The 24,090-nt window shown below is 41.8% G+C and overlaps 1 protein-coding gene across 2 annotated transcripts in view; it reads left to right on the top strand.

Moving 5' to 3' along the window:
- Nucleotides 1–24,090, top strand: part of TPD52L1 (TPD52 like 1) — a 59,340-nt gene that overhangs the window by 30,217 nt on the left and 5,033 nt on the right. Inside the window, exons 4-7 of one of the 2 annotated variants that reach the window (XM_075414114.1) lie at nucleotides 9,909–10,010; nucleotides 17,029–17,043; nucleotides 19,949–19,987; nucleotides 22,601–22,661. In XM_075414114.1, the coding sequence (XP_075270229.1) occupies nucleotides 9,909–10,010; nucleotides 17,029–17,043; nucleotides 19,949–19,987; nucleotides 22,601–22,661 (217 nt within the window). The remainder of the gene's footprint in view (nucleotides 1–9,908; nucleotides 10,011–17,028; nucleotides 17,044–19,948; nucleotides 19,988–22,600; nucleotides 22,662–24,090) is intronic. The other variant, XM_075414115.1, reaches the window with a different exon arrangement.

The following is a 24,090-nucleotide window of genomic DNA, read 5'->3' as shown; positions in this document are numbered from 1 at the left end:
GGTCTCCCCGCAGCCTTCTCTTCTTCAGGCTGAACAAGCCCAACTCTCTCAGCCTGTCCTCATGGGAGAGGTGCTCCAGCCCTCCTTTGGACCCACTCCAACAGTTCCATGTCCTTCTGGTGCTGAGGGCTCCAGAGCTGAACGCAGTACTCCAGGTGAGGTCTCACGAGAGCAGAGTAGAGGGGCAGAATCACCTCTCTCGACCTGCTGGCCACGCTTTTCTTGATGCAGCCCAGGACACGGTTGGCCCACTGGGCTGCCAGCGCACATTGCCGGCTCATGTCCAGCCTTTCGTCTATCAGTACCCCCAAGTCCCTCTCAGCAGGGCTGCTCTCGATCCTTTCATCCCCCAGCCTGTATTGATACCGGTGATTACCCTGACCCAGGTGTAGGACCTTGCACTTGGCCTTGTTGAACCTCATGAGGTTCACACAGGTCCACCTCTCCAGCTTGTCCAGGTCTCTCTGGATGGCATCCCGTCCTTCTGGTGTCTCAACCGTACCACTCAGCTTGGTGTCATCTGCAGACTTGCTGAGGGTACACTCGATGTCGCTGTCCATGTCATTGATAAATATATTGAACAGCACCGGTCCCCGTACGGACCCCTGAGGGACTCCACTCGTCACTGGTCTCCATCCGGACATTGAGCCATTGACCACTACCCTTTGGCTGCGACCATCCAACCAATTCCTTATCCACCGAACGGTCCACCCATCAAATCCATGGCTCTCCAATCTGGAGAGAAGGATGTTGTGGGGGACTGTGTCAAAGGCTTTACAAAAATCCAGATAGATGGTGTCCATTGGTTTTCCCTTGTCCACTCTTCTTGTTACACCATCATAGAAAGCGACTAGGTTGGTGAGGCAGGACTTGCCCTTGGTGAAGCCATGCTGGCTGTCTCCAATCACCTCCCTGGCCTTCATGTGCCTTAGCATAGCTACTAGGAGGATAAGTAAGTAAGTAGTAAGGCATTAGATTTGCAACAGTAACGTGCAGCTTTTTTTGTATCAGATTAGCTTTTGTTTTATCAGCTTTGTTCTTCTCTAAAGAAAACCTGTAATGGTGTTTGCATTTTTTCAGTTTTGTATGAAATACGCCTGGAAGTCATTTGCTTATTATGATGACCAGAATCGTAATGCATTGTTGAAGTTCGTTGTTTGTTTCCTCTGCTATTTTCAGTGTACTGATTTTTTAGTAAAATCTGTTAAAGAAGTAGGGGGTTCTACAATAGAGGATATCAGTAACTAGAGAGCAAATGATTGCCTCAAGTTTAATTTGCTTTCATGGTGGTAAGGCATTCAACTGGAATGACTTCCCCCCCACGCCTTTTTAAAGACCAAGTTTCCAGTGAATAGAGGTGGGTGGATTTTCAGTTAGCTTCTAGCAATGCAGGATTTTTAATTTATATTTTATACATAGATAATTCATTCTTATTTAGATGCTAGAAGCAGGGTAATGTTGGCAGATTTGGAGGTTATTTATTTTACCTTAAGGAATCATTAAAAACGTCTTTACAGGGATATTTACAAAGACCATAATTAAGCTTTTCTAATTAACGTTTTTCTACAGAGGAAGGGTTTTATGTAACCTGAATGCAGTATGTTTGCTTGGTTAAAGCTGTTTGATTGGTGTTGCTTCAACAAAGTTTCCACAGCTCTCTCTAGCCTTCCGTACTTCGGTTTTTCACTGCGTAGTGCATTAAGTTAAGAAGATAGCTTCTGTAAAGATTGACCTAGTTTTATACAGAGTCACAGAATAGTTGAGGTTGGCAGCAATGTAGTGAGACTGTCTAGTCCAACTCCCCCTCTCAGAGCAGGGTCAGCTAGAGCAGGGTGCTCAGGACTGTGTCCAGTCAGGTTTTGAGTATTTCCAAGGATGGAGACTCTACAGACTCTCTGGGCAACCTGTTCCAGCGTTCAATTGCCCTTACTGTGAAAATCCTCTCGTTGCCTCTTGCCCTTTCACTAGGTACCACTGAGAAGAGTCTGTGTCCATCTTCTCCACTCCCTTCCATCAGGTTATTTGTACACACGAGCCTTCTCTTCTCCAGGCTGATCAGTCCCAGCTTTCTCAGCTTTTCCTCATATAGGAGATGCTCCAATCCCTTAGACATCTTTGTGGCTCTTCACTGTACTTACTCCAGTATGTCCATGTCTGCCTTGTACTGGGCAGTGTGGAACAGGACCTGGCACTCCAGGTGTGGCCTTAGCCAGGGCTGAGTGGAGGGGAAGGGTCACTTCCCTTGACCTGTAACCACTCTTGCTAATGCAGCCCAGGATACTGTTAGCCACCTTTGCTGTGAGAATGTATTGCTGACTCATGTTCAACTTGTCTACCAGGACCCCAGGTCATCTTCTGCAAGGCTGCTTTCCAGCTGGTTGGTCCCCAGCCTCTACTGGTGCATGGAGTTGTTAATACCAAGTTGCAGGTCTCTGCATTTCCCTTTGTTGAACTTCATGAGGTTCCTGTTGCCCTGTTTTTTTCAGACAGCCAAGGTCCCAAGTAATAGTATTCTTCAATGCAGTTACAGAATTGCGTTGCATTATGTATGGAAGAGGTTACAGGGGTTAATTTGTCCTCCTTACCAGTCCCTCACACGAAGCACAAAGAACATAGATCCACAAGATACCTTGACCTTTGCTAAGCATGTATGTGGTAACCTTTCTCAGCTTTCTCTGTCCCTCAGCTTTTGAGCTGGTGCTCTTCTGTACATCTCTGGGACAAAGCAGTAGGGTGTTATAGTGTTGTCCTCTCAGGAGATATTTTGATACTACTGAGTTTCTAAGGAGCAGTTGTATCTGTAAAATTACCCACCAATCACCTCACTCCAGCCTAATAGTTCCCAGAAGCTCCTGTGTTATTCTTTCTTGAAATGTTAGCAACTGTGAGAGAGCATAAGCCTCTTCTGTTTTAAATGGGTAACCTTTCAGCCTGTGGATGGAATAGTAATATAACTACAGAGATAGCTTCTAGGGAGGTGAAAATGGTTGGTTTTGCTACTAACCCCCAAAAAACTTAATAGTGTGGACATTCAGACCACTGTAAGCAGCAGTTTTATGGCCAATAAATTATTAGAGTAGCTAAAAACTTAAAGAAAAACCATTCCCTCCTTGAGGGATGTAGTAGTGAAATGAAGTGAAATGTCTCAAAGCCTGCATACTTATTGACTCCAGCCAGGGGATTGGGAAGCCTTTGATGTGATGGAAAGTGGACCCATGCAAGAGTGCCGCCTAGGATAAGAATCTCACAAAACTGTGTTTTCAAAATGACTTTTCATCTTTTGCCCTCGCAGACAAAAATTGTCCCTTGTTTTAGAAAGGGCAAATCTCATGAATTGGAGGCCAGAATCAAGAGAACAGCAAGTTCCAGCTCCAAATAGCCCATCTCCTAGACCGTGCCTGGGGCTTTCTCAGGTGGTGGCTGCCTTTTGATGCCTTTTTAGGATGGTTTCAGTATTGCTTTGCTCTTACATGTAATATGTACCTGAGATTTGGGACAAGAATATTCAACATGGGCTTGGCCTTTCCTTCCAGAGATGGAATAAGGCTCTTTTCGTTGACTGCTAGTTGAAAACTATGTGAGCAAGCTTAGTTCTGCTGACAGGGAACTTGAGGACAATCGTATTTGGGCTTCCACAAATGGCAGGACCTTAACGTTTTGTAATTCAAATTTCTGCCAGGCGATGAGAAAATAGAAAGTAATAGTTGCGCTGCATGTGTTTTGGACTTACAATCTATGCTACCTGCAGTCTTCATTAGTATAACTTTAAGTATATAGTAACGTGTTCCAGAAGTTCAGAATTTTCTCAAGAATTCAGATATAATGTGATATAATTCAGCCCTACTGTGACTTTCAGGAATTCAGTACACCATATTCCCACACACATAGTTGTTATGAGTGGTAGTAAAAGAAATGTGGGTGTTTCTGTTCATTGCAATGTGTAATCACCTTTTGACATTTTCTTCTCTAAATTTGCAAGTAAATGTAGCAGTTGTGTGATTGAAGAAATTGCATGTTGGCTTTAGCAGGCACATGACCTGTGTGTAAGCCTATGCTGTATGGAAGTGTAAGCCTATGCTATATGGAAGTAAAGGGAGCCTGTCACCTCCAATGACTTTGTGTCCTTTGGGTCAGATCAGGCAATGTTCATGCTTTCTTCAAAGATCATTTTTTTGCTGGTGTTCTGCGTGTTCTATCTCTGGCCTTGAGTTTGGAAGGGTGAGGTGACAAGGTTGGATAAGGGACTTTGAGAAGTTAACTTAGTCTATTCTCATTGTTCCTTTTCTAAAAGATGTATGTCCACTTATTTACACTAGAACTTGCAGCTAATGGAAGTTCCTCAGCAAGGTCGGGTGATCTGTTCCACAGCAATTAATGTAGTATTAGTTTCTCAGGGAAAAACCCGCTGTAATTATCATTAGGCACCGGAAAATATATACACTGTATATATTGTATGTATGTATGTATATCTAACTGTAAGGAGGGGAGCACAGGCCTGAGTGTAAGTTGGAGTGTGTGAAATGACCAGGATTGAAAATATCCAGGAAAGGGAAGGAGAGGGAAGGGGGAAGTGGAAGGAAGAGGAAAAACAGAAATGAAGCAAAAGGAAAGAGAAAGAAGTAAAATGAAGGGAAAGGGAGGAAGGGAAGGAAAGGAAAAGAAAGGGAAGAGAAAAGGACAGAAGGAGGAGACAGGAAAGGGAGGAAGAGGAGAAAAGAAGGGGAAGAAAGTGAAGCAGAGGCTAGGATGTGTTTAATCTGCATAATTTTGTTGATTTAGTGTACAGTACAGAGCCCACATTGGCATAATTCAAGGTGTGATGAACTGTGAGTTGTCGGCCTGGAATGTCGTAAGCTCATCCGTGCTTAAGCCAGCGTATTGTGGCTTTTCTACTTGGAGATTCACTGTACCGCAACTGCTTGTTTTTTCCCCTGTTCTGCACTGCACTGCACAAATAGTCCCTTTCACACAATAGTATTCCCCTGTTTTTCCCAAGGTTTGGAAGATTACAGCGCAGGCCAGCCCAGAATATGTGTCACCTTTGTCTGGCACCTTTCCTGACCTGTGACACTCTCCAGTCTACGGAACAGTCATCTTCTGTGTGCTACACACAGATTTCTGGCTGTAGGCAGGTCCGCTGCGACCTGCAGAGGTTCGGTTCCCTCAGCCCTGCCCTCCCTCTCACTGTAGGAGAGGGGCTACCTGGGGCATCTTCCTCTGACTGGTTTAGGCATATGTACCCATCCAAGTGCCAGCACAGCTTCAATTAATTCTTGACATATGTGACATGGGGAAGAATGTCTAAAAAAGTACGTCTGCTGTTTGTTTTTGAAGTTGGCATGAATTTTAGGCAAGCACTAAAAAAAAACCAGCCCCATAATACCTTAGAGTTCATTTGTGGACAAAATGGCAATATGAATGCTCTTAGAGAATGTTTTATGTATGTGTTATCTGCCATTCATATATGCATTTGTTTCATTTGAGCATTACCAAAATTTAGTTAATGCTGAGACCTGTTTTTCACAGAAAATGGACAGAAAAATAGTTTTCTAGCTGAGAGTTTCTCAGAGACCCAGATGCTTTACATTGATCCCAGAAATGTCATTCTTATGCTGACTAATGGTTTGAAAACTAAAAAGAAGCAAGCTCCATAGGGCATGGCTTGTGCTACCAGGCTCTGTTCTACTGTATGGTTTTGTTGTTAATTGTTTGCATTTTGTTGCATCTTATGTAAGCTTTATCATAGAAGAGGGTTTCTCAAATGGATTAATTTTGCTAGCAAGCATTGATGGAGAGAGAGGCACAATGCCAAATGAAGATGTACTGATTAGCAAATGTACTAATTTTACAGAAGCTGGATTTAAATTCTTTATAATTTACTGTAGTAGGTCGAATGTGCAGCTTGCCACACAAAATATGAGTATTATATTTGTAGCGTGCATCTGTCAGCGGTGCACATGCCGCACCTGTGAAGGAAGGTTAGATTTAACTCTGCCATGCGAAGGGCAATTCTGTACTGAGTTGAGATGAGATCAAATAGCATACAGTATGATTATCCTGTCTTATCTTGCAGATGATGTTGGTCATTTAAACATCTATTTCCCTGACCTCTCTATATGTCTGCTGCATGGCTATACTCTCTGTGAAGCACTGTTTCCTTCACATATTGTGTTTTATGAAACAGTATGACAGCAATTCACATACCATGTTTGTTTAATCTTTCTTGTCTATGAAACACACAACAAATATTTGCCGTAAGTGCTAAGTGAACAGCATGGAATATGATCCTTGTTAGTCACTACCAGCAATGCTTCTGTGCTGTGGAGTACATTTAGATGCCACAAGAACAGAGAAGGCATTTCTACTCTTAACTGCGTAAATCAAGTAGCCTGTTTCTACTTTTACTAATGCTACTGGGCATCTGGCATAATGCTGTTAAACTCAGGGAGGTTATGATGACTTTGTATTAGTGTAAGAAAGGCGTAGAGCCTAATGATGTATTTGTGTACAAACCCGATGGCTGACTGCCTGTTGAGATGCTGTCACCTGTCCTGTGAGCTGGGTGGCCAGTACTTGCCTACCGATCGCCAGCAGTGGTTGTCCAAAGGATGAGAGTGTCCAGGTGCTGTAGATGACTTAGCACATTGGAGCAGTTAGTGATGCTAGGAGTGCATAAGCTGTATGTACAGCACTTTTTGCAATGAATAAATGTTAGTAGGTCTTACCTAGAATATACATCTTTATTTCTGCTCTTGAAGGTTTCTGAAAATTATGTACGCTGTTCAGTGTGTTAAAACAAAACTGCAGACTGGTGTGTGTTACATGAGGATATGAAAATTGCTGGCTCGGATTATTAATGGCTCAGATTATTAAAGTGACATACGACTGAGAAGGATCCCAGAAGTCAGAGAGAATGTGTTGGAGATCATTGTTACCAGCGTTTTTGGCAAGGTATCAAATGAACGCTGTAAATATGACACAACTCTGATGATAAAAATATCTGAGCCAAAATACTGTGCCGGCTACCAATACAAAGCATAACTGACTACAGTAAGGCAAAATGCTCTGTGGAAAGGTTATTTGTGAAGAAAGCATAGTGATAGGCATAGTGGTGGCGAGACAGGGATGGGGGGCCTGGATTTTTAAGCTATCAATGAGCTGTACTGATGCAAATTACTGCATCTTGTCTCTGCTGACGGGTATTGCATATTGCACTGCGTTTTTACCTTTGTTGTTGTTTTTGTTCCTTAAAGCTCTTCCATATTGCTGGGAGGTGGAGGTTCATGTCAAAGGTCATTTTTGAAGTTGGTGCTGAAAAAAGATCAGTTGTGTAACAGTATTACGTAATGTAAAAAGCATCAAGAACATGAATGCAGTCTCCATGTCGTCCTTGCTAGTGGAAATACTGGGGAGGATGTTGGGTTTATGGGGTTTACAGAGAAAACACAGTATGAGTTGGAACGCCAAAATCGGTGTCGTTTGAGCCAGAAAGTGTGTTCTGACCTGCGTAATGTTCGGAAGTATGTAGGGGACTCTAATGTTTCTCAATTAAAGTGGAGTTTGTCTGCTGTATGGAGCATTTGGGACTATTCTCTTAACAGTTTTACACAGTGTGGAGAACCTGCAGCAGAAAGGTAAGACAATGGGGGTGTTTTTTCATAAAGCTAAATAGGCCTGTGAATAAAATGAACTCCAAAGTGTCTTTTTCAAAAAATTACTTCCGACGGATATCTGCAAAGTATTTTACTAGGTACAGTCAACCTTTACATAAAAAGGTTCTGCTACCAAGGACCTTTTAGACCTGGAAGTCAAGTCTTGGACTTCATTTTGTCATCGGCAAAATTCCACTTGTACTGAATGGTTTAGGAAACTTCTCTGTTAGGAAAATGTCTGAAGGCTTGTATGCAATAACATAGGCATTTTAAGAAATGCCCATATATATGTATAAACCGACAGGCATTAAAGTATTTGATCGGGTTTTTTTTCATAGGCAACACTTATCAAAAAGCTACATGCTTGTAATTTGACTGAAGGATCATTAATGTCAATTTTAGGGTGTCATCCCACTCTAGTTTATATAAGAGTACATCCACTGACAGCAAGAGAGTGACAGAGCTATTAAACTAGTTAAGCTAGAGAATGAGGCCTCAGTGAGGTAAGAGCATTGCAATCTTTCGATGTCCAGGGACAGACAGCGGGGCTGAGGAGAAAGGAGACCCAGTGAACACATTCCTTTTGGTCTTTTTCATATTGTGGCAGAAGAAATAAAACAGGAATAACCTGTGCTCCTACCTTTTTAATTATAATTTGGGCTCCTTCTGTCACTGTTGCAATGTTTTAGCCCTTGTTGTCATTCAACATTGCGCATGTGATTGATTCGGCATACCTAACTCTAGTTTTCTAGAGATTTGGTGCCCTGGTCTAAGTTGCTCCCTGTGGACTGCCTCGATGGTCGGTGAAAACAGAGACAAGCACCTTCACAGAATGAGCCATTTCACTTGGCAGTTTTAGAACTTCTTAGCTCAGTAGTCTGTAAGATGTTTTGTGGTATAGGAATGTAAAATCAAAGTATTTGTGTAGGGAAAAATTAATTGTTGATAGCCTGTTGTCTGAAAGAATAGAGCATTGCTTGGCATCCACCTTCTAGCCTGGGGTTTGTAAAACACAGTCCTCAACAGAGGACTTTCAGCGATAGTGACAGGTACTGTTAGGGCTGATAAAATGTGATGTGCCATACTGCAGATGTTAATCTTCACTTATTTCCCTTCCTGCCTCCGCAAAGTTACATTGCTTTCGTATACCTATACGTAAGAAGAAAATACTCTGTTTCAGGAATTAGGCAGTGGGATTTTTTTATTAATCTCCCGTGTATTTTGGTACACATTTGCAATCTTACAGATTTTGTTCAAAGGAGAAGTAGAACCAGTGGAATCGTATTTCTGAAATTTTCATGGTAATTTCTTCAGTTCTTGTCTACCAACGCACACCGCAGGATAGAAGAATGCTTTAATATGCTCTGCTTTTGTTACTAGGTCGGTACTTCTAATTTTGAGCTTGTCTGCGTCACTGGGAGTATCAGATAATTTACTCAGAAGGAAGCTTCTGACATGCTCAGAGTTAGTTTACTCAGCAAAAAAGCATCTGTGCAGAAAAGCTTACTGATTACTCCGAGAGTGCAACTTAACTGTACTGAAGGACCTCTGTGGGTCAAAGCATATGTTCCGGATCAGTAAATTAAGATGATTCTGTGTTTGAATGTGCATGCTGTACATGAAATGAGTGAATTCTAAAGGGATCCAGTGCTGTTAAGAATATGCATTCACTGTCTAGATTTTTTCATCTTCCTTTCTCTGTTTCTACCAAAACCTTCTTCCTTTAAGGAAATTTAAAAAGGTAAAATTGTAGCATATGGAAACAGAGTCAATCGATTTTGTCTAATTTGAAATGTCAATAAATCATTTTGAAGTGCATCTTTTAAATGTACCTAATATGTATATGCATGGAAGAGCAGACTTGTGTATGTCCTGATTGTTTTCTGTGCATTAGACAGCAGATTTTGCTACCAAGTCAGTGTGTGCTGCGAGAATGCTTGTTTGATGTAAATTTACAGAAAATGCATCAAACAAATGTTCAACAAATCACTGCATTCTGCTTTTAAACAGCTTGCGCTGCCCCACTCGGGATGGTATCCCCCACAAGGGGGAGAGGCACAGCGAAGGATTGCTCTGGAGAACGTTCGCTCACATTGGGATTAAACTGCACTTAGCTGTGCAGAAGTGATTATGTTTCTTAACCTTTCAGTGGATGGGACTTTAAGATGTGGAAATAAGGAAAAAGGGAATTAATTGCAGAGGATTCTAGTGTCTCTTTTTTAATACCACTAATTCCCTTCTATTTTTTATTTCCAGTTACAAGAAAACACATGAGACCCTGAGCCATGCAGGACAAAAAGCAACAGCAGCTATCAGCAATGTAGGAACTGCTATCAGCAAGAAGTTCGGAGATATGAGGTATAGGGATCTGCTGCTTCTCTGGTCTTATTTTGAGGGCAAAAAGCATAAGTCGTCTGTCAGCTCTTCTTTTATTTTAGTGTTTTAAAGATTCAGGTACTTTGTAGTTAGTATTTTATAAAACATTCATGGTTTCAACCAAAAAGAAGGGATAATGATGAATTAAGATACAACTCTTATTTGAGTCCTTTTTTTTGTTTTTTTGTTTTTTTTTTTTAAAAAGGAAATTTGAAATCCTTTTGAAATAACTTTGCAAGCTCAAGGAAATGTACCAGTAAAATGAAACAAAAAATTTCTGTTAGATCTTTATTAACCCAATTTATTCATACATGGATTCTGGAGAATCAACATCATCTGAAGAAAACAAGCCTGCCTTGGAGATGCCTGTAGAAAGATAAATTAAAAAAAATATTTCAGGCTATATTTTATCAGCTTTTTCAAGATACACAAAGGCAACGTTTTGTTCTGCAGTTGTATGTATAAAAAAGATATGATGAAACTTAACAGGACTTGAGGTGAGGAGAACTGTCACTTACATGTCAGGCTTTGTATGTTGATGTATGTTGAAAAGTGTTGGTGCTGAAGTTCCTCAGAACAAGAGCATAAATGAAGAAATCGTATGTTGTAAACCAGCACTTTAGTCTTCAACTTGGTAGCAGGATTACAGAACTTCTTCTCAGGTGTTCTAGGGAGTTGATTTTTTGGCACAAAGTAAGTGGACATGTGGAACTACAATGTATTGTTTGAGCTGCAGAATTAGGGTCTCACTGATTAGAGATACTGGTATATACTCACTTTTTTGTCGTTTTGTAATGTATGAGGTAATCGTATCCTAAGATCTGTGTGAATCCATTTTACAGTATTTCAAATATGTATGGGGTATTTTTCTGGCAGCTAAAACTTATTTTTTCCAATTTTTAATTTTTAATCTCAATATTAAGAAATCTTTAGAATCCCTCCTTTATACCTGTTTTTTACATACAGTTTCATAAACCCTCTAGAGAAGTACTACTGTTTTTCTAGGTGAAACTAAAAGAGGAAAATCTTCATCGCTGTATGCTCTGGTTTACAATGTCTTTTTCCACATTGCAGTTTAAGATGGAAATCTAGTGAGTGACTTGCAACCAGGGTATGAGCATAAAGTAAGAACTGTTTGACTCGATACAGCTAAACAGCCATAGGTACTATAAGCCTAGAAAAGGATTTAAGAATAAGGAGGCATGGAGTTACATTTTTGGAGTATATTTTTTCGGCATTCAGCAATCTGAGAGCTGAAAACTTTCTAAAACAGAGGTTTGAGCTTTCATTTAAAAGTCTTCAAAGAGTTTTTTCTTCATTAAATTTCTTTTTTTTTTAAATTTATTTTAACTCGTCCGAGCTTTTGGCATTCGTTGCACATCGTGTCTCCTCAGATGAACAGATAGTTATGTGGTTAAGACATGTGTGGTTTATTTGTTTGTTAGTTCATTCCTTGTTCTGTGTCTCCCTGGTCTTTCCTTTGATGCCTTCTGGCTCTTCTCTTATTAGAAACAGTGAGTGTAGCCCTTCTGACGTCCTTCATGTTTCCTGTGGTTTTATCGTATTTCACTTCAGTTCCCTCTTTTCCAGGCTGAGGCTCCAGTTGCATGAGTTGCTTTTACAAGCCTTTTTCCAACCTTTGTTGATTCTTACTGCCTCCTCTGCATTTGTAGTTGTATTCTGTATTTTTGAGAAATGCATGAGATGCGTGTGCTGCATGTGGCACCAACACATCCTCCGTTTCGTTTTCTGTTCTTTCCCAACACTTCGTCTTCTAACAAAGACAAGCCCACAGCTCAGTGAGCAGGTCCTGTTGCTGCTTCCACGCTTTAGATCCTACTGCAGTAACCAAAGAGTTGGTGTTCAAATACCTTGAACACTGGCTCTTCATGATAGCGGGAAGGATGGCTCTAACAATTCAGTACTTCTCAGCTCCTGTTGCTTGCGCTTTGCATAGGGTGTGAGATTAACCGCAAAGGCAGGACTGTCTTCACTGTAATAGAGCGTGTTTTTCCTTTAATATTTCCCTTAATTGCTCACTGTTACCAAATTCCTTTGTCTTGCCTATCAGTATCACCCCCCCCCCATGCTGATCGTGCCTCGGACTAACACTTGGAAAGCAGATGGGTGGTGTTTATCCCATTAGCCCTTTAGCCAAGGGCTCAGAGCAGAGGCTAAGTCCATAAGCATTTTGATTTATCAAGAAGCTTGTTTCTAGCAGCTTTCTTTAACTGAAATTATTACCTTGAACCTGGTTGGGAATTCTTCAAGAAAATTTGGACTACCAGCACTGCCATTTTTTTGTGGACACTTACTGTTTTCAGTTAAGTTCTCAGTTAGAGTTTTCTTGACACTTGAAGATGAAGCAGCAAGCAGTATAGCGAATATCCTGTAGTTACATAAAGCATGGCATGACCTGGGCCTTCTGCATCTACTGAACATCCTAAATCTGGAGTAATGGTCAGTACGCTTCCCTCGGCAGCAACGCTGGCCTAACGTCTTGGCTCAGCTCGGGCAGATGCAGTTCTGTGTGGGGTCACACTATAAACTTTATCACTTAAATAACCTGACTTTTAAAATCTTCCCCTCTCCCACTCCAATCCCAGCTGTGTTTGGGGGAGTAAGCTGTAAGGGGGCATGCATTCTTTGTTTTATTGTTTGCTTGCTATTTTGCTAATTCAAATAATTTTATTTTAGTGATCTAGTATATGGATTATCACTGCCCCCTCCCATAAAGCTGATCTAAACACATATCAAACTCTGGCTTAATTCTTTTGGCTAGGCATTAAGGCTGATAATCACTAGTGGCATCCAGATGCAAATCCCTATTCTGCTTTCGTTCAGAGCAGACACTTGAAACTCATTTCTAAAATCCAGATGATCATCATAATTCCCAGTATGTTCAGCAGTCTGGTGTGTTTGGCCTTAACTCTTTGCCTGTGGTGAGGATGATTTTGAAAGGGTTTGTAATCAGCCTAACTCTAAATATCAAAGCCTGCATTCTTGGTGAAGCAAAATTCTGTTTTCCAGGTTGCCTGCTATGTCAACTGTACAGAGCAGCATATGAAGCACATATGTTTCTGTTCTGAAGATGCAGGGTCTTAATTAATAACCTGAAAGATATTTCACCCTGGATTGTCTCTAAAAATATTTACTAAAAATATGATCTATCAGAAACGGGCCAGATAGACTCCCCCGAATGTGCCATTTTGCTGTGTTAGAATCAAGAAGATGAAATCTACAAGAAAGAAAGAAAAATGACAAAATTCCCTGTGTCCCAGAGAATGGAGGAGCCACCCTTTGGGGACAAAGTGCTTTTCATGCAGCTGCTGTGCTTCTCTTTCATCCTCATGCTAGCTTCCCAGCGTTGCAACACTCTAACTCATTTTGTGTATGAATAATCATTAGCATTTTACATCTTCTAAATTTTATATGAATAATTATCACTTGCAAGGTCTCTTTACAGTTGTAATGCATTCTATTTAATATTATCATATTACTACAAGTACCAGAAATGCATAGAAAACCAGTATACACATACTTTTTTTGCTTTGGGATACAAACCAGGCACTAGTAATATAGCTAAGATAATAGATTATTCATTAATAGCTCTTGTGATTAATGATGTGCCATCAGGATTTTTTGTTGCCCCTCCATCCCCAAATCATATTATCTCCTTTAGCATTTTCTGATATGGAGAAGAAAGGCAAAAGGGAAGAAGGGAGTCCCAGGTCTCTCACAGGGTGGTAGTGTGGGCTCAAATCTCGCAGAAGGAGAGGTTACACTGGCACTTCAACGTGGCCCTTGGCATGTAGAGCAGAGGTGTGATACGACATTGAGGATATTTATCCCTTGCTTCTTTGCATATTGGTAAAGTTTGGATCTTTTCATGCAATACTGCTGGACTGCTCTGCAGCTGTCTATGTGGATCTAAGAGTTCAGCCCCGCTGATGGCCGTTTTAGAAAGAAGTTGTGATACCAAGTAGGGGAACTCTGATTTTTTGTTTGCATTGAAAATTAAAAATAAAAAAAGGAAACTACGGATACTAAACTCCTACATGCGCACTACCACACACATTACTACTACACAAGTAAATGCATTTAAAGATTAAGCTAACAAAGGCATGCTAATCATCCTAATCTGCAGATTAGGATGTCAGCACTTACACTGCATATACATCCTTTATTCAACTGTCTTGTACATTTTCTTTAATTACATGACTGCACAGACCCATTTCAGGTTCACTGCCTGGGATGAGCCAGCTCAAAAGATGAATAGAGGTGATACAACGCCTCGTTCCTGCCAGGAGCTGGAAGGCACGTGTGGAGAGAGACCGAAAGCTGCAGGGAGGGAGAGGTTGGGGGCATGAGTGAGCAAGGTGAATGTGCCCCTCAGAGGTGAGTGAGATCAGCACAGAAGTCACTTGAGGTCCCAGAGAGGCGGAAGAAGGCCAAGTTCATTGCTGTGGAAAGGGGCAAAGGAAGTTCTGGGAAATACAAGGCAGATCCTGGGGGAATGCATTAACCTGTTATTTTCTGAGAGTCTAGAAGATAGCATGATGGCAAAAATGTAAAAGGATTTGTCAAGAACAATTATGCTGAACTGGCAGCACCTGTTACAGAGGACAGAGGGGTGGCAGAACAGCTTGACTTTGGTAAGGCTCTCCATACTGTAAGTGAGCTACAGAAATACAGTTTAGGTGTTACTGCTTTGGCAGTAAGAGGGCATAGGGAGTTGAAAATTATATGCAAAGAATAGGTCTCAATATTTTACCATAATGCAGGATTTTGTAGGTACCTGTCCCAAGTCTGTTACTCTTCAGCATGTTCATTACCGGTTTAGATGATGGGATTATGTGGACACTTAAAATCCCCAGTGGAAGGGAATGCAAGCACTTCAGAGAACAGGATTAGAATTCAAAATGATTTTAAATGATAAACCGAAATTCAGTGTGGGAAAGAGTATGGTGCTTTATTGACAGCTGGAAAAAAATGAAGAGCGGAGATGACCAGCCAACTTTGCAGACTGGGGCCTAGCAAGTGCTAGGCTGCTGGCTCACAAATGCCGCAGGAGTCAATGCTGTCATCCTGTCATTGCTAGTACAAACTTAATTCCAGCAAGTGTTGCAGGAGCGTTGTCTATAAGATTCGGGAGAGAACTGGTCTGCTCAGCTCCGATGGGGGCTCAGCTGGAGTATTGAGGCCAGCGCAAGGGTGCTGCTCTTGGAAGGGTGTGCAGGTGAACTGCAAGGCATGGGGAGAAAAATAAAAAAAAATAAAAATGAGCTTCAGAAAACACAGCCTGTGAGAGCGTTTGAATGAGTTGGCTTTTAGGATAGACAAATGTGGCTGAATAATGAAAGGACAGGGAGGATGTAGTAAGTTAATGTGAGAGACCAGGTAATGCATTCAGCTATAAAGCTGAACAGAGGCATAGGCTATTTCTGAAGGCTGTGAAATCTCTCTCGTTGAAGATTTTTAGATGCAGGTTAAGCCAATATCTGCTGGAGATGGCTCAGCCATGCTGATGGCATCAGCAAATTAATCTGCTTTAGTGCTGTAGGACTTGATTTTTGCTATGCCTTTATTGTTGTGCCTTTTGGGGGTTTTTGTTGTGGTGGTGGTGGTGGTGGTGGTGGTGGTGGAGTTTTTTGCACAGCCTTTTGCTATCCATTTCCAGGATGTCTGTGATCTAGGGATGTTCTGGGCACTTAAAATTGGTGCTGAACTCACTGGGAGCTGAATTCCTTGAAATACTGTAGCTGTCATACCCCAAACTACCGTTCTTAAACCTCTATGTCTCTGTTATCCCCTATAAAGGAAATATTAATATTCTCTTGCTTCAGAATGTAATTTCATAAGCATTTCTTTTGCTAATGGGTGAGGCAGTTGTTTTCTCGCATTTCTGCTGACAGTGGCCTCTTCCTTTGCGCTGGTGGTAGAGCTCTGCAGTAACACAAGTTTCCTTATCGTATGGCTGTGCAAGTATCTGCATTAGCACGGAGAAGGGAGTGCCCGTTACTGGGAGTCAGCAGGTAGTAAAAGGAGGCTACGTAGGGCAACAGTATTACTTAAGCAGGTCTAAGCAGAAACATGTTGTGAAGGTAAATCCATGAATGTTTGGGGAGCACCAATAATACATGATGATGAGCCCTGTAAATAACACTGAAGAAATCAATGCTTTTCTTCAGAGCAAGATGTGAATATTGTGCAATAAATAATGCATCATGCCACACATTGGAAAAGGATGTGAAAAACAAGTATTGAAGGGGTGTTCATTAAGTGTGCACCGTCTGTCTGGCTCCCTGCATGAGGCAGGTGTTCCCTTGAAGTGGTCTGTAATTAAAGACTACATCAGTAACACACAGATGAAGGAGAGGCTCTCTGCCTCATCGTTTCTCGACTTTGGAATCTTAATAACATCCTTTTAATACTGTGTATCACTGTGCCTCTCCCAGTTCTGTTGCCTTAATTAAGCTTCTTGTGAGCTGGAAAACAGTGTCAAAGTGTTTACAGTATTGTTTTCAATAAGGAAAAAGTATTTTGGAAAATGTCATTTTAGGAATTAAAAGCCCCCTGAGAGATGATTAAGAAATCCAGAGGAGAAAAAAGACATTTGCTGCTGATGTACATGCACAATTCCAGTTTGCCTATACTTTCTCTTTAATGAGATTAAGGTAGGATTTGGGGAGGGAAACCAGTTAGCATTGTTTAAATCTGATCTAATGAAGAGAACACAAAGTTTAGCAGACATAACTTCCATTCTTTGTTGTTCACAGAATAGGTGACCATGTAATGAAGGAATGTGTGCAAATTTTTGCTTTGAAGGAATCTCAACTGGTCCATGTTCTAGTGTGAATTTCAGCATCCAGATTTGAATACAAATGATTTTATTTTTCTTCTTGGGCAATTTGACATGCTACAGATATGTATGTATATTTTTGTACATTTTCATAATACTTTTAACTCTTGCTTTTCTTTCCTTGTGCATCCACCACAGATCGCATTCAATTGGGTAAGACACATTACTATCCTTGAATGCAGCTTCTGTATTTGACAGGATTTGTTCTATGGAATATAATGCAGTAACCTCTTTCCTTTCAGCATCATTACATATGATAAAAACATATGCTACTTAAACTGTAATGCCTCATTTTTACAGCATGGTGAGTATAATGAGGAAACGACTAGACTAAGTGTTTGCCTTGCTCTTGAGTTGATTAATCTCAAATTCAAATAACGAACACATTCAAAAGATGTTGCTCTTGGGGAAAACCTGTTTATATGTAATCCCATTCTCTTAATCTTTTTCTGTCACAGGTTGGAACATAAAGAGAAAACACACACTGAAAATTCTGTTCAGCCTGCAGAGTTTTATAAAGATTGTATAAAGAATTTAATTACCTCCTCTTCGATAAAGCAACAGTGTATTAGTCATAGGTGTACATGGTTACTCTTTCAAAAAGTCTTGAGTCTTGAGGATATTTCCAATAGTAAGCCAAGTTCTTAACGTGGTTTAAAAAGGGTTCTTTATATTTAGAGCTTGAATTTATTGATGATGTAAAGCACTTCTGTATATCGTGAATTATAAAACAATTTTATGTGTGCTGAATGTCTCTGTAAGCATTCTGGCTTTATGTCAGTTTACCCAGCAGAGGGGCTGAGCAGCCTCGAATCCCCTACTGTCCCCCTGGCCTGGTAGCATCGCCAGTGCACAGGACAGCTGAAGAACAATTTTTGTGTTCAGCTAAATAATCTTAACATGGACTCTTACTTCACTGAGAAAACTTCAAAATGGGGCATAGATTGACCTTCCTATCTCACTCTGACATGAAACCAAAGCGTAAAGTTTAGCAACCTTTGTCAGGAAGGATCTGGAGGATCAGAATATCTCCTTCTCTGGAGGTACTCAAACCCCGCCTGGATGAGGTCCTGTGCAGCCTGCTCGAGGTGACCCTGCTTTGGCTGGGGGGTTGGACTGGGTGATCCACAGAGTTCCCTTCCAACCTCTATCGTTCTCTGATTCTGTGATCTCTGTTCTCTGCCTCTGCACTGACCACCATCACAGATGTGTGTGTCTTTAAAAAAGCTTAATGTTTTAGGCTTCTAGTAAAAGAAGATGTTGTCGCTGTCCCTATAACTTGCATCCTTACCTCATAAAGAAATTAAAAGATGAACTCAGTGAAATGTGCACTGAGTATTGAGATTGTCTGTCACATGCCATCTCTCAGCTGTGTGAGGTTAATTTGGCACAATGTAATCTTCTTACTTAGACCTTCGTATTTGGAATGTTTTGCTGTTAGAAGAGGAGCAGTCTCTGCTGAAATACTTCCAGATTCTTGTTTTTGCCTATTTGTCATGTGTTACAAGACTAAAAAGGCAAGCATGCTTGTTTAATTTAACTAGAATTGTTAAAGATCAGCTGCACTTGTGAAATGTTTGGGCTAATCTTCCCTAAGTCTTAAATATGATGTGAAAAATTGAACATGAAATATTTGTATTGTCTGCTGTCAGTTCTTGGCTGTCTGAGCTTAGCAGAAGCCTTAAAATATTTACAACAGCAAATAGTTCGTGTAAGGTCTCTCTGTCCCACCTGCTTGCCAAAAATCTCTTTCCTCCCCCCTCCCCCCCCCATTTCTGAATCTTTAATCTGGGAAAAAAAAAATCTTTTGTGTGTATATGGACACAGTTCTGCTCTGAATTTGTGCAGTTTAGAACAACACGTGCTGTTTATACAAGAGCTTTCATTTTTTTAATGCTATAATAATGCTTTGCTTCATTGTAGCCAAATGTTGGTGTCCCTTAAAGTAAAGCTCTGGCTGTTCTTAATCAGCCCAGGCTGCAGCTGTCAGTCAACACTGAAAGTAGCCATGCCTCATTTTTCGAAACAATACGTACTCTTGCAGTGCACAACTCACTAATAATGTTCACATCAAAATGCACTTACAAGAGTTCTTGCACTTCAAACAAAGATTCATACTCTGATCCGGCTTGATGCTTCCCAGCAGCAGGGAGCAGGTGATGCTGTGATAGCAGAGTTGGCGTTGGTGGCTCAGGAGGGAGAATGTGGCTAATGCCAGCTGAGCAGCTGGAGCAGGCGGCCATGGGCAGGGTTAAAGGTGTGCAAGACGATTTGGGGATTTTTGAGTGATGCAGAGGCTCCATCCTCTGCTTGCCAACCTGCCGACGCTCTTGCTGCTGGAAGTCTGAGGAGGGAGGTGTGGCAAGGAGAGCTGGACGAGAGCTGCAGAGAACAGCTTTCTACCCTTGGTAAGGTTGAGGTGGAAAGGAGGAGGTGAAGCGTCCTAGAGAGATGGGGATGGCAAAGCAACTGCTGCAGCAGAGAGAGTTGCCTCACTGGTTGAAGAAACCTCATGTTCAGGTAGCCTGCTGTGCAGGACCCTGGGCAAACTGGGGGCTGGCACTGGCTGTTCAGACTGTGTACGTTGTGCACACAACAGAGGCAGGCGATTGCCTGCTCGGCTGCTGCCCTGGGCCAGCCCTGTTTATGTTCACAAACCTGAGGCGTGCTGCGCTCGCCCAGCACGGAGCTGATCGCCTGCCGTTGCGGGACATGGCGGTAGCTCTCTGTTCCTCCGTCACGTGCTGTGCGTCTCTGTAGATATCAGGGGCCTGCATCATTTAAATGGATATTGCCAGGAACCGCTTTGCACCATTCTTTTGAGCCCTGTTAAATTGCTGGTCAGTGGACGGGAGAATGTGGTGGTCAGTGCTGAAAGTGAGCTGGCATTCACAGGTGAGTTTGACAAGCGGTGGCCATCAGGAGAGGAAGAGTACCAGCACTCTTGAAAATATGTATATATATATTTTCAAAGTTAAGTAAAAAATTATATGTTGTACTCATGTCGCAAAGTGGATTTTACAGCTTTTTTTCCTTATCTTTTGCTTTCGTCCCACAGTTACTCTATTCGCCATTCCATAAGCATGCCTGCAATGAGGTAATACGCTACCCATGTTCTACTTGCTATGGTGATGTTCAGCAGTGTAATGAGGGGGGATTTGCATACTTTGATCCTGATCCTGCAGTTTTTAGTTGGATGAATAGCCCCACTTCAATCAGTTAAGGTTATTCATGTAGATAAGGGCTGCAGGACAGGCCATCTGTGGGCTTTTTTCCTTTTGATTGTATTAACTGTGCAATCTCTTGTACAAGCCTTTGAGTAAATGAAGCAGTTCTGAGATGAATTTGGGTAGTTGATTGTTATCAGGTTTGTATTACTGAATCTGAAATTCAGTTGTTTTGCTGTCTCTAGAACATCATCCAAAGCCCATTAACATCAGAGATGCTTTCCAATCCAGCAGGCTTTGGCTCATGCTCCTATGGAGGGATTTTATGAGTGCTTTCATATTTTAATGGCTATAATCACGCTTTACTTGACCGCAGCCAAATATTGATGCCTGTTCAAGTAAAGCGCCAGCTGTTTTCAATAAAATTAGGATCCAGCTTTCTTTTTACCCCCCTTAGCCTTTAAATATGTGAATATCCCCACTCTCTGCCAAGCACGTGGGGAAAACAAATCTCCTAACAATATGGTGGATGCTAATTCATTCAACTGCAGCCGGTGGATAGTTTAAGGCAAGCATTCACCAGTGTGACCTATGAGTCAAATGTAAGTCCTGCAACTCAATTTCTCTCCCCTTTTGACCCTCCTTGCCTATGAAAAGTTTGTCACCTATTTAATAGAAACCAAAAGTAAATCTGCATTATTTTTCCAACTGGCTTCTGTTTGCCCTTTCCTTAAATTAGGGTCAGTTTAACTTAGCCTGATGAGGGATATGATGCAAATGTTACGTGCAGAAATAGAGGCCATCATCATACTCCTTATAAGTTCCCAGAATGGGGGAAGAGGATGAACTGGAACACCATAAAGTTTTAGCAGCCATTGGCTTCATCGCTTTGCGAAATGAAGCGGAGGCTCCTGCATGTGTTTGCCTTTCCCCATGGCTGACTCAGGGGCATGGGCACCTGCCAGGGTAAAGGGGTTCTGCCTCGTTGTTCCACTGTGAGGGTACCCTCCGTTACGGTTAAAGATCGCTGTTATGCTTTATTTCATGTGGGAACAAACGGATGTGGTGGTTTTAGTGCATCCCATGGGCCATGTGGTTAGGAGGTACCCTGTGCTTTCCGTGGCAGAAGTTTCTGTAATCTCTTGCTGGATGTACCACAACAGACGAGTGGGGAAAGAAGAAAGGCAGAAGAACTAAACAGTCGATTAAGTAACTGCTTCATTATACTGCACTGGGCTTAAAGAGATCCTGTCGGAAGTAACAGAGGAACCCTGCCGGACACCAGTTTCTGAGCTGCAGAGCCTTCACGAACAACGAATCACAAAGTATGCTATAATTGAGCTCTCCATTGCCAAGCAAGGAGCAGAGAACCATAAGAAGGTCCCCTTTACCCGCTGTAGATGTGCCGAAGTCCCTTGTGCTGGCTGTACTGCTGGAGGAGGAGACAGGCTTTTGTACTCGCTCCAGCTTGTCTGCTCCTAGCATGTCTTGCTGCGTGGGACAAGGATTATCAGCAGTGGGGAAGCTGCTGTGAAAAGGGGAGAAGAGACATCCACCTAAGCAACGGAGGGGCAGCTTGGGTACAGATCTCTGTGGGGATCCATACTCTCACTTTAGAACAGCATATGCATTGTATTCATAATATTACATAGCAGATACTAGTTGTGGTCAGCATGTTCTGTTTGCAGGAAGAAATGTAAAAGATTCAATGCATTTAAAACGAGGGAAAAGCTATGGTTCAAGTCTTGGAGGAAGAAAGAAATAAACAAGGTTGTCAGGCAAGCCAGCAAACCAAATATGTGATTTGCTTTAAGAAGGAATACCATAGCTGTTGCTTTATTATTACTATTATTTTTTTGAGATATGTTCAACTCTCAGTTTTCCCCAAAACAGTGTTGTGTTCTGTTCTATGGGGAATGAAAGGCAGAGAAAAGCTTAGCTTTGTCAGAGGGGCACCCTAGGGAACAGTCTCCCGAAAGTCTTTGACAGCAGCAGGATACACGTGCAGTCACAAAATCATGGAGTGAGCGGTCAGAATTCCTCAAAGGCAGTTGGGACCCACTTCTGTGTAGTTCTGATCTCCTTCATCCTAGCCTCGGGGCATTAAAGTGTCATCTTATTAATTGTGTAGATTATGAACTTGCTCATCAGCTGAAAAAAATGTTAATTTCATTACAGCAACACCACAAATGGATAAAACCATAGAAATGCAGCACTACAGCCAGCATTCTCTGGTTGTTCTTCTGAGAACATGATAAATGTATCAGAGGGCAGGCAGGACAGTCATTGTTTGGTTTGAATTACTAGGCAGGTTCTGCTTTTGCAAATTTGTAGCTAATAAATACTCATCAGCTTCCCCTAATTGGATTTGACTGACAGAGCACAAGTGGCTGTTCATACCCTATCAGTCTACAGCCCTGTGCTGCCAACCAGCCTTCTTTCTGTCCTAGCATTGTTGCCTGGTAAAAACTGATTAAATTGTGGAGTTACCCATTGTGCTTGCAACTGACTTTTCTTCCCATCAACTTTCTTTTTTCTCCTAGAAATTCTCCAACTTTCAAATCGTTTGAGGAGAAGGTTGAGACCACTGTCACAAGCCTTAAGGTAAAGGTTAGAGGCAGAGTTACATGGCTGTGCGAGTTAAAGTGTGACAGCTTTGTTGTCCCTGTCATTTGTAGAGGAGAACAGTGAATTTGCTGTTCCATCAAGAATTTCACAGAACTGCAAGAGCACTAATGGAGAATGAAGTCAATATGAAGACGCATAGTCTTTCTTTGCTTTGTTACTAAGAAATTACTTCTGTTGTCTGCCAAAGTAAACAAATGGTCTCAGAAATGCCAACAATACGGCCGTGCTCAAATGGTAAGCAGAGACAACTCTGAAGGTGTGACCACTGCTGATCATGCTCTTGAAGGCAGAGCCACATGCAGATGCAGGGTCAGCTTTTGAAAGCAGCGTGGCCTTGTGAGCTTTGTGATGTGCCCTGCCAGACAGATGCAGTTGTGCGCATTGCAGAGAGAACTTCCATCCCTGAGCGTACTAGAGATGTTCCCACCAAGTGCCCCTTACTCAGCTGGTGGGAGCTGTCGTGTAACGCGGGTGTTATTCACGCTACCTCTGTGTCTCTTAGCACTTTGTTTAATGCAGGTATGTTTCCTCTCAAATTTCAATGTTTTGTCTGTATTTAAAATTTCAAAACTATATTGACATGTTTGCTGTGGGACGGGAAGATCTGATGATGGCAGTTACCAATTACCACTACTAGCACTTGTTAAGGCTCTTACTCGGCAGGACAGAGCATGGCAAATCTGCAGTGAGCACATTTGCTGCAGGCACATTCAAGGGGGGAACAAGAGGGTTTGTCTCCTAATGGCTTGTATTCATCAGATAAAGTCAAGTGTGCTCATAAAATAGCATTTTACTTTGCACTGATAGAAAGATTCCAACACATTCCAAGTACAGTCTGTCAGTGACAAGGGCCAAATTGATCACCTTTCATTTTAGGGAGAACTGAAAATACTAGATTAATGTCAAAGGGCATTACGACTTCTAAAGCATTGAAAAGGCAAGAAAAAGCCTTCCATGTGGGACAGAAGGACATTCCCTGTTACAGAAAATGCAAATTAGAGCTAGAACTGAAGCAGCAGGTGCACAGGGAAGGTCTGTCTTTTCCACACCACTGTGAAAATGTACAGCAGATAAAATTTTCCAGTCGGTGTCTGAGGAAAGTAAGCAGCAGAGAGCTTGGTTTATTTTTATGTTTCTAAAGACACATGTTCATCAAAGAATGCACAGTTGCTCTATCATTTTCACCTTTTAAATGTTCACATTTATTTAGGCTGTCCTGACAAATTTAGGTTATAACAGGGCAGGGTAACATCTCCATTACACCATCATAGTTTCACAGGTGGGAAGCAGCATCCCAGGGAAGTCTAGGAGCATCCCAAGGAGCTAGAACAGAACACAGAGCCCCAGCTCAGTGCCTGTATACACCTTCTTGTTGATTCTTTTCACCTTCACTGCAAATGGTTTT

This window comes from Opisthocomus hoazin, chromosome 2 (assembly GCF_030867145.1).
Source record: "Opisthocomus hoazin isolate bOpiHoa1 chromosome 2, bOpiHoa1.hap1, whole genome shotgun sequence".
NCBI lineage: Eukaryota > Metazoa > Chordata > Aves > Opisthocomiformes > Opisthocomidae > Opisthocomus > Opisthocomus hoazin.
Note: the sequence above shows the minus strand (reverse complement) of the source record. Positions and strands in the feature narration are given on the sequence as shown.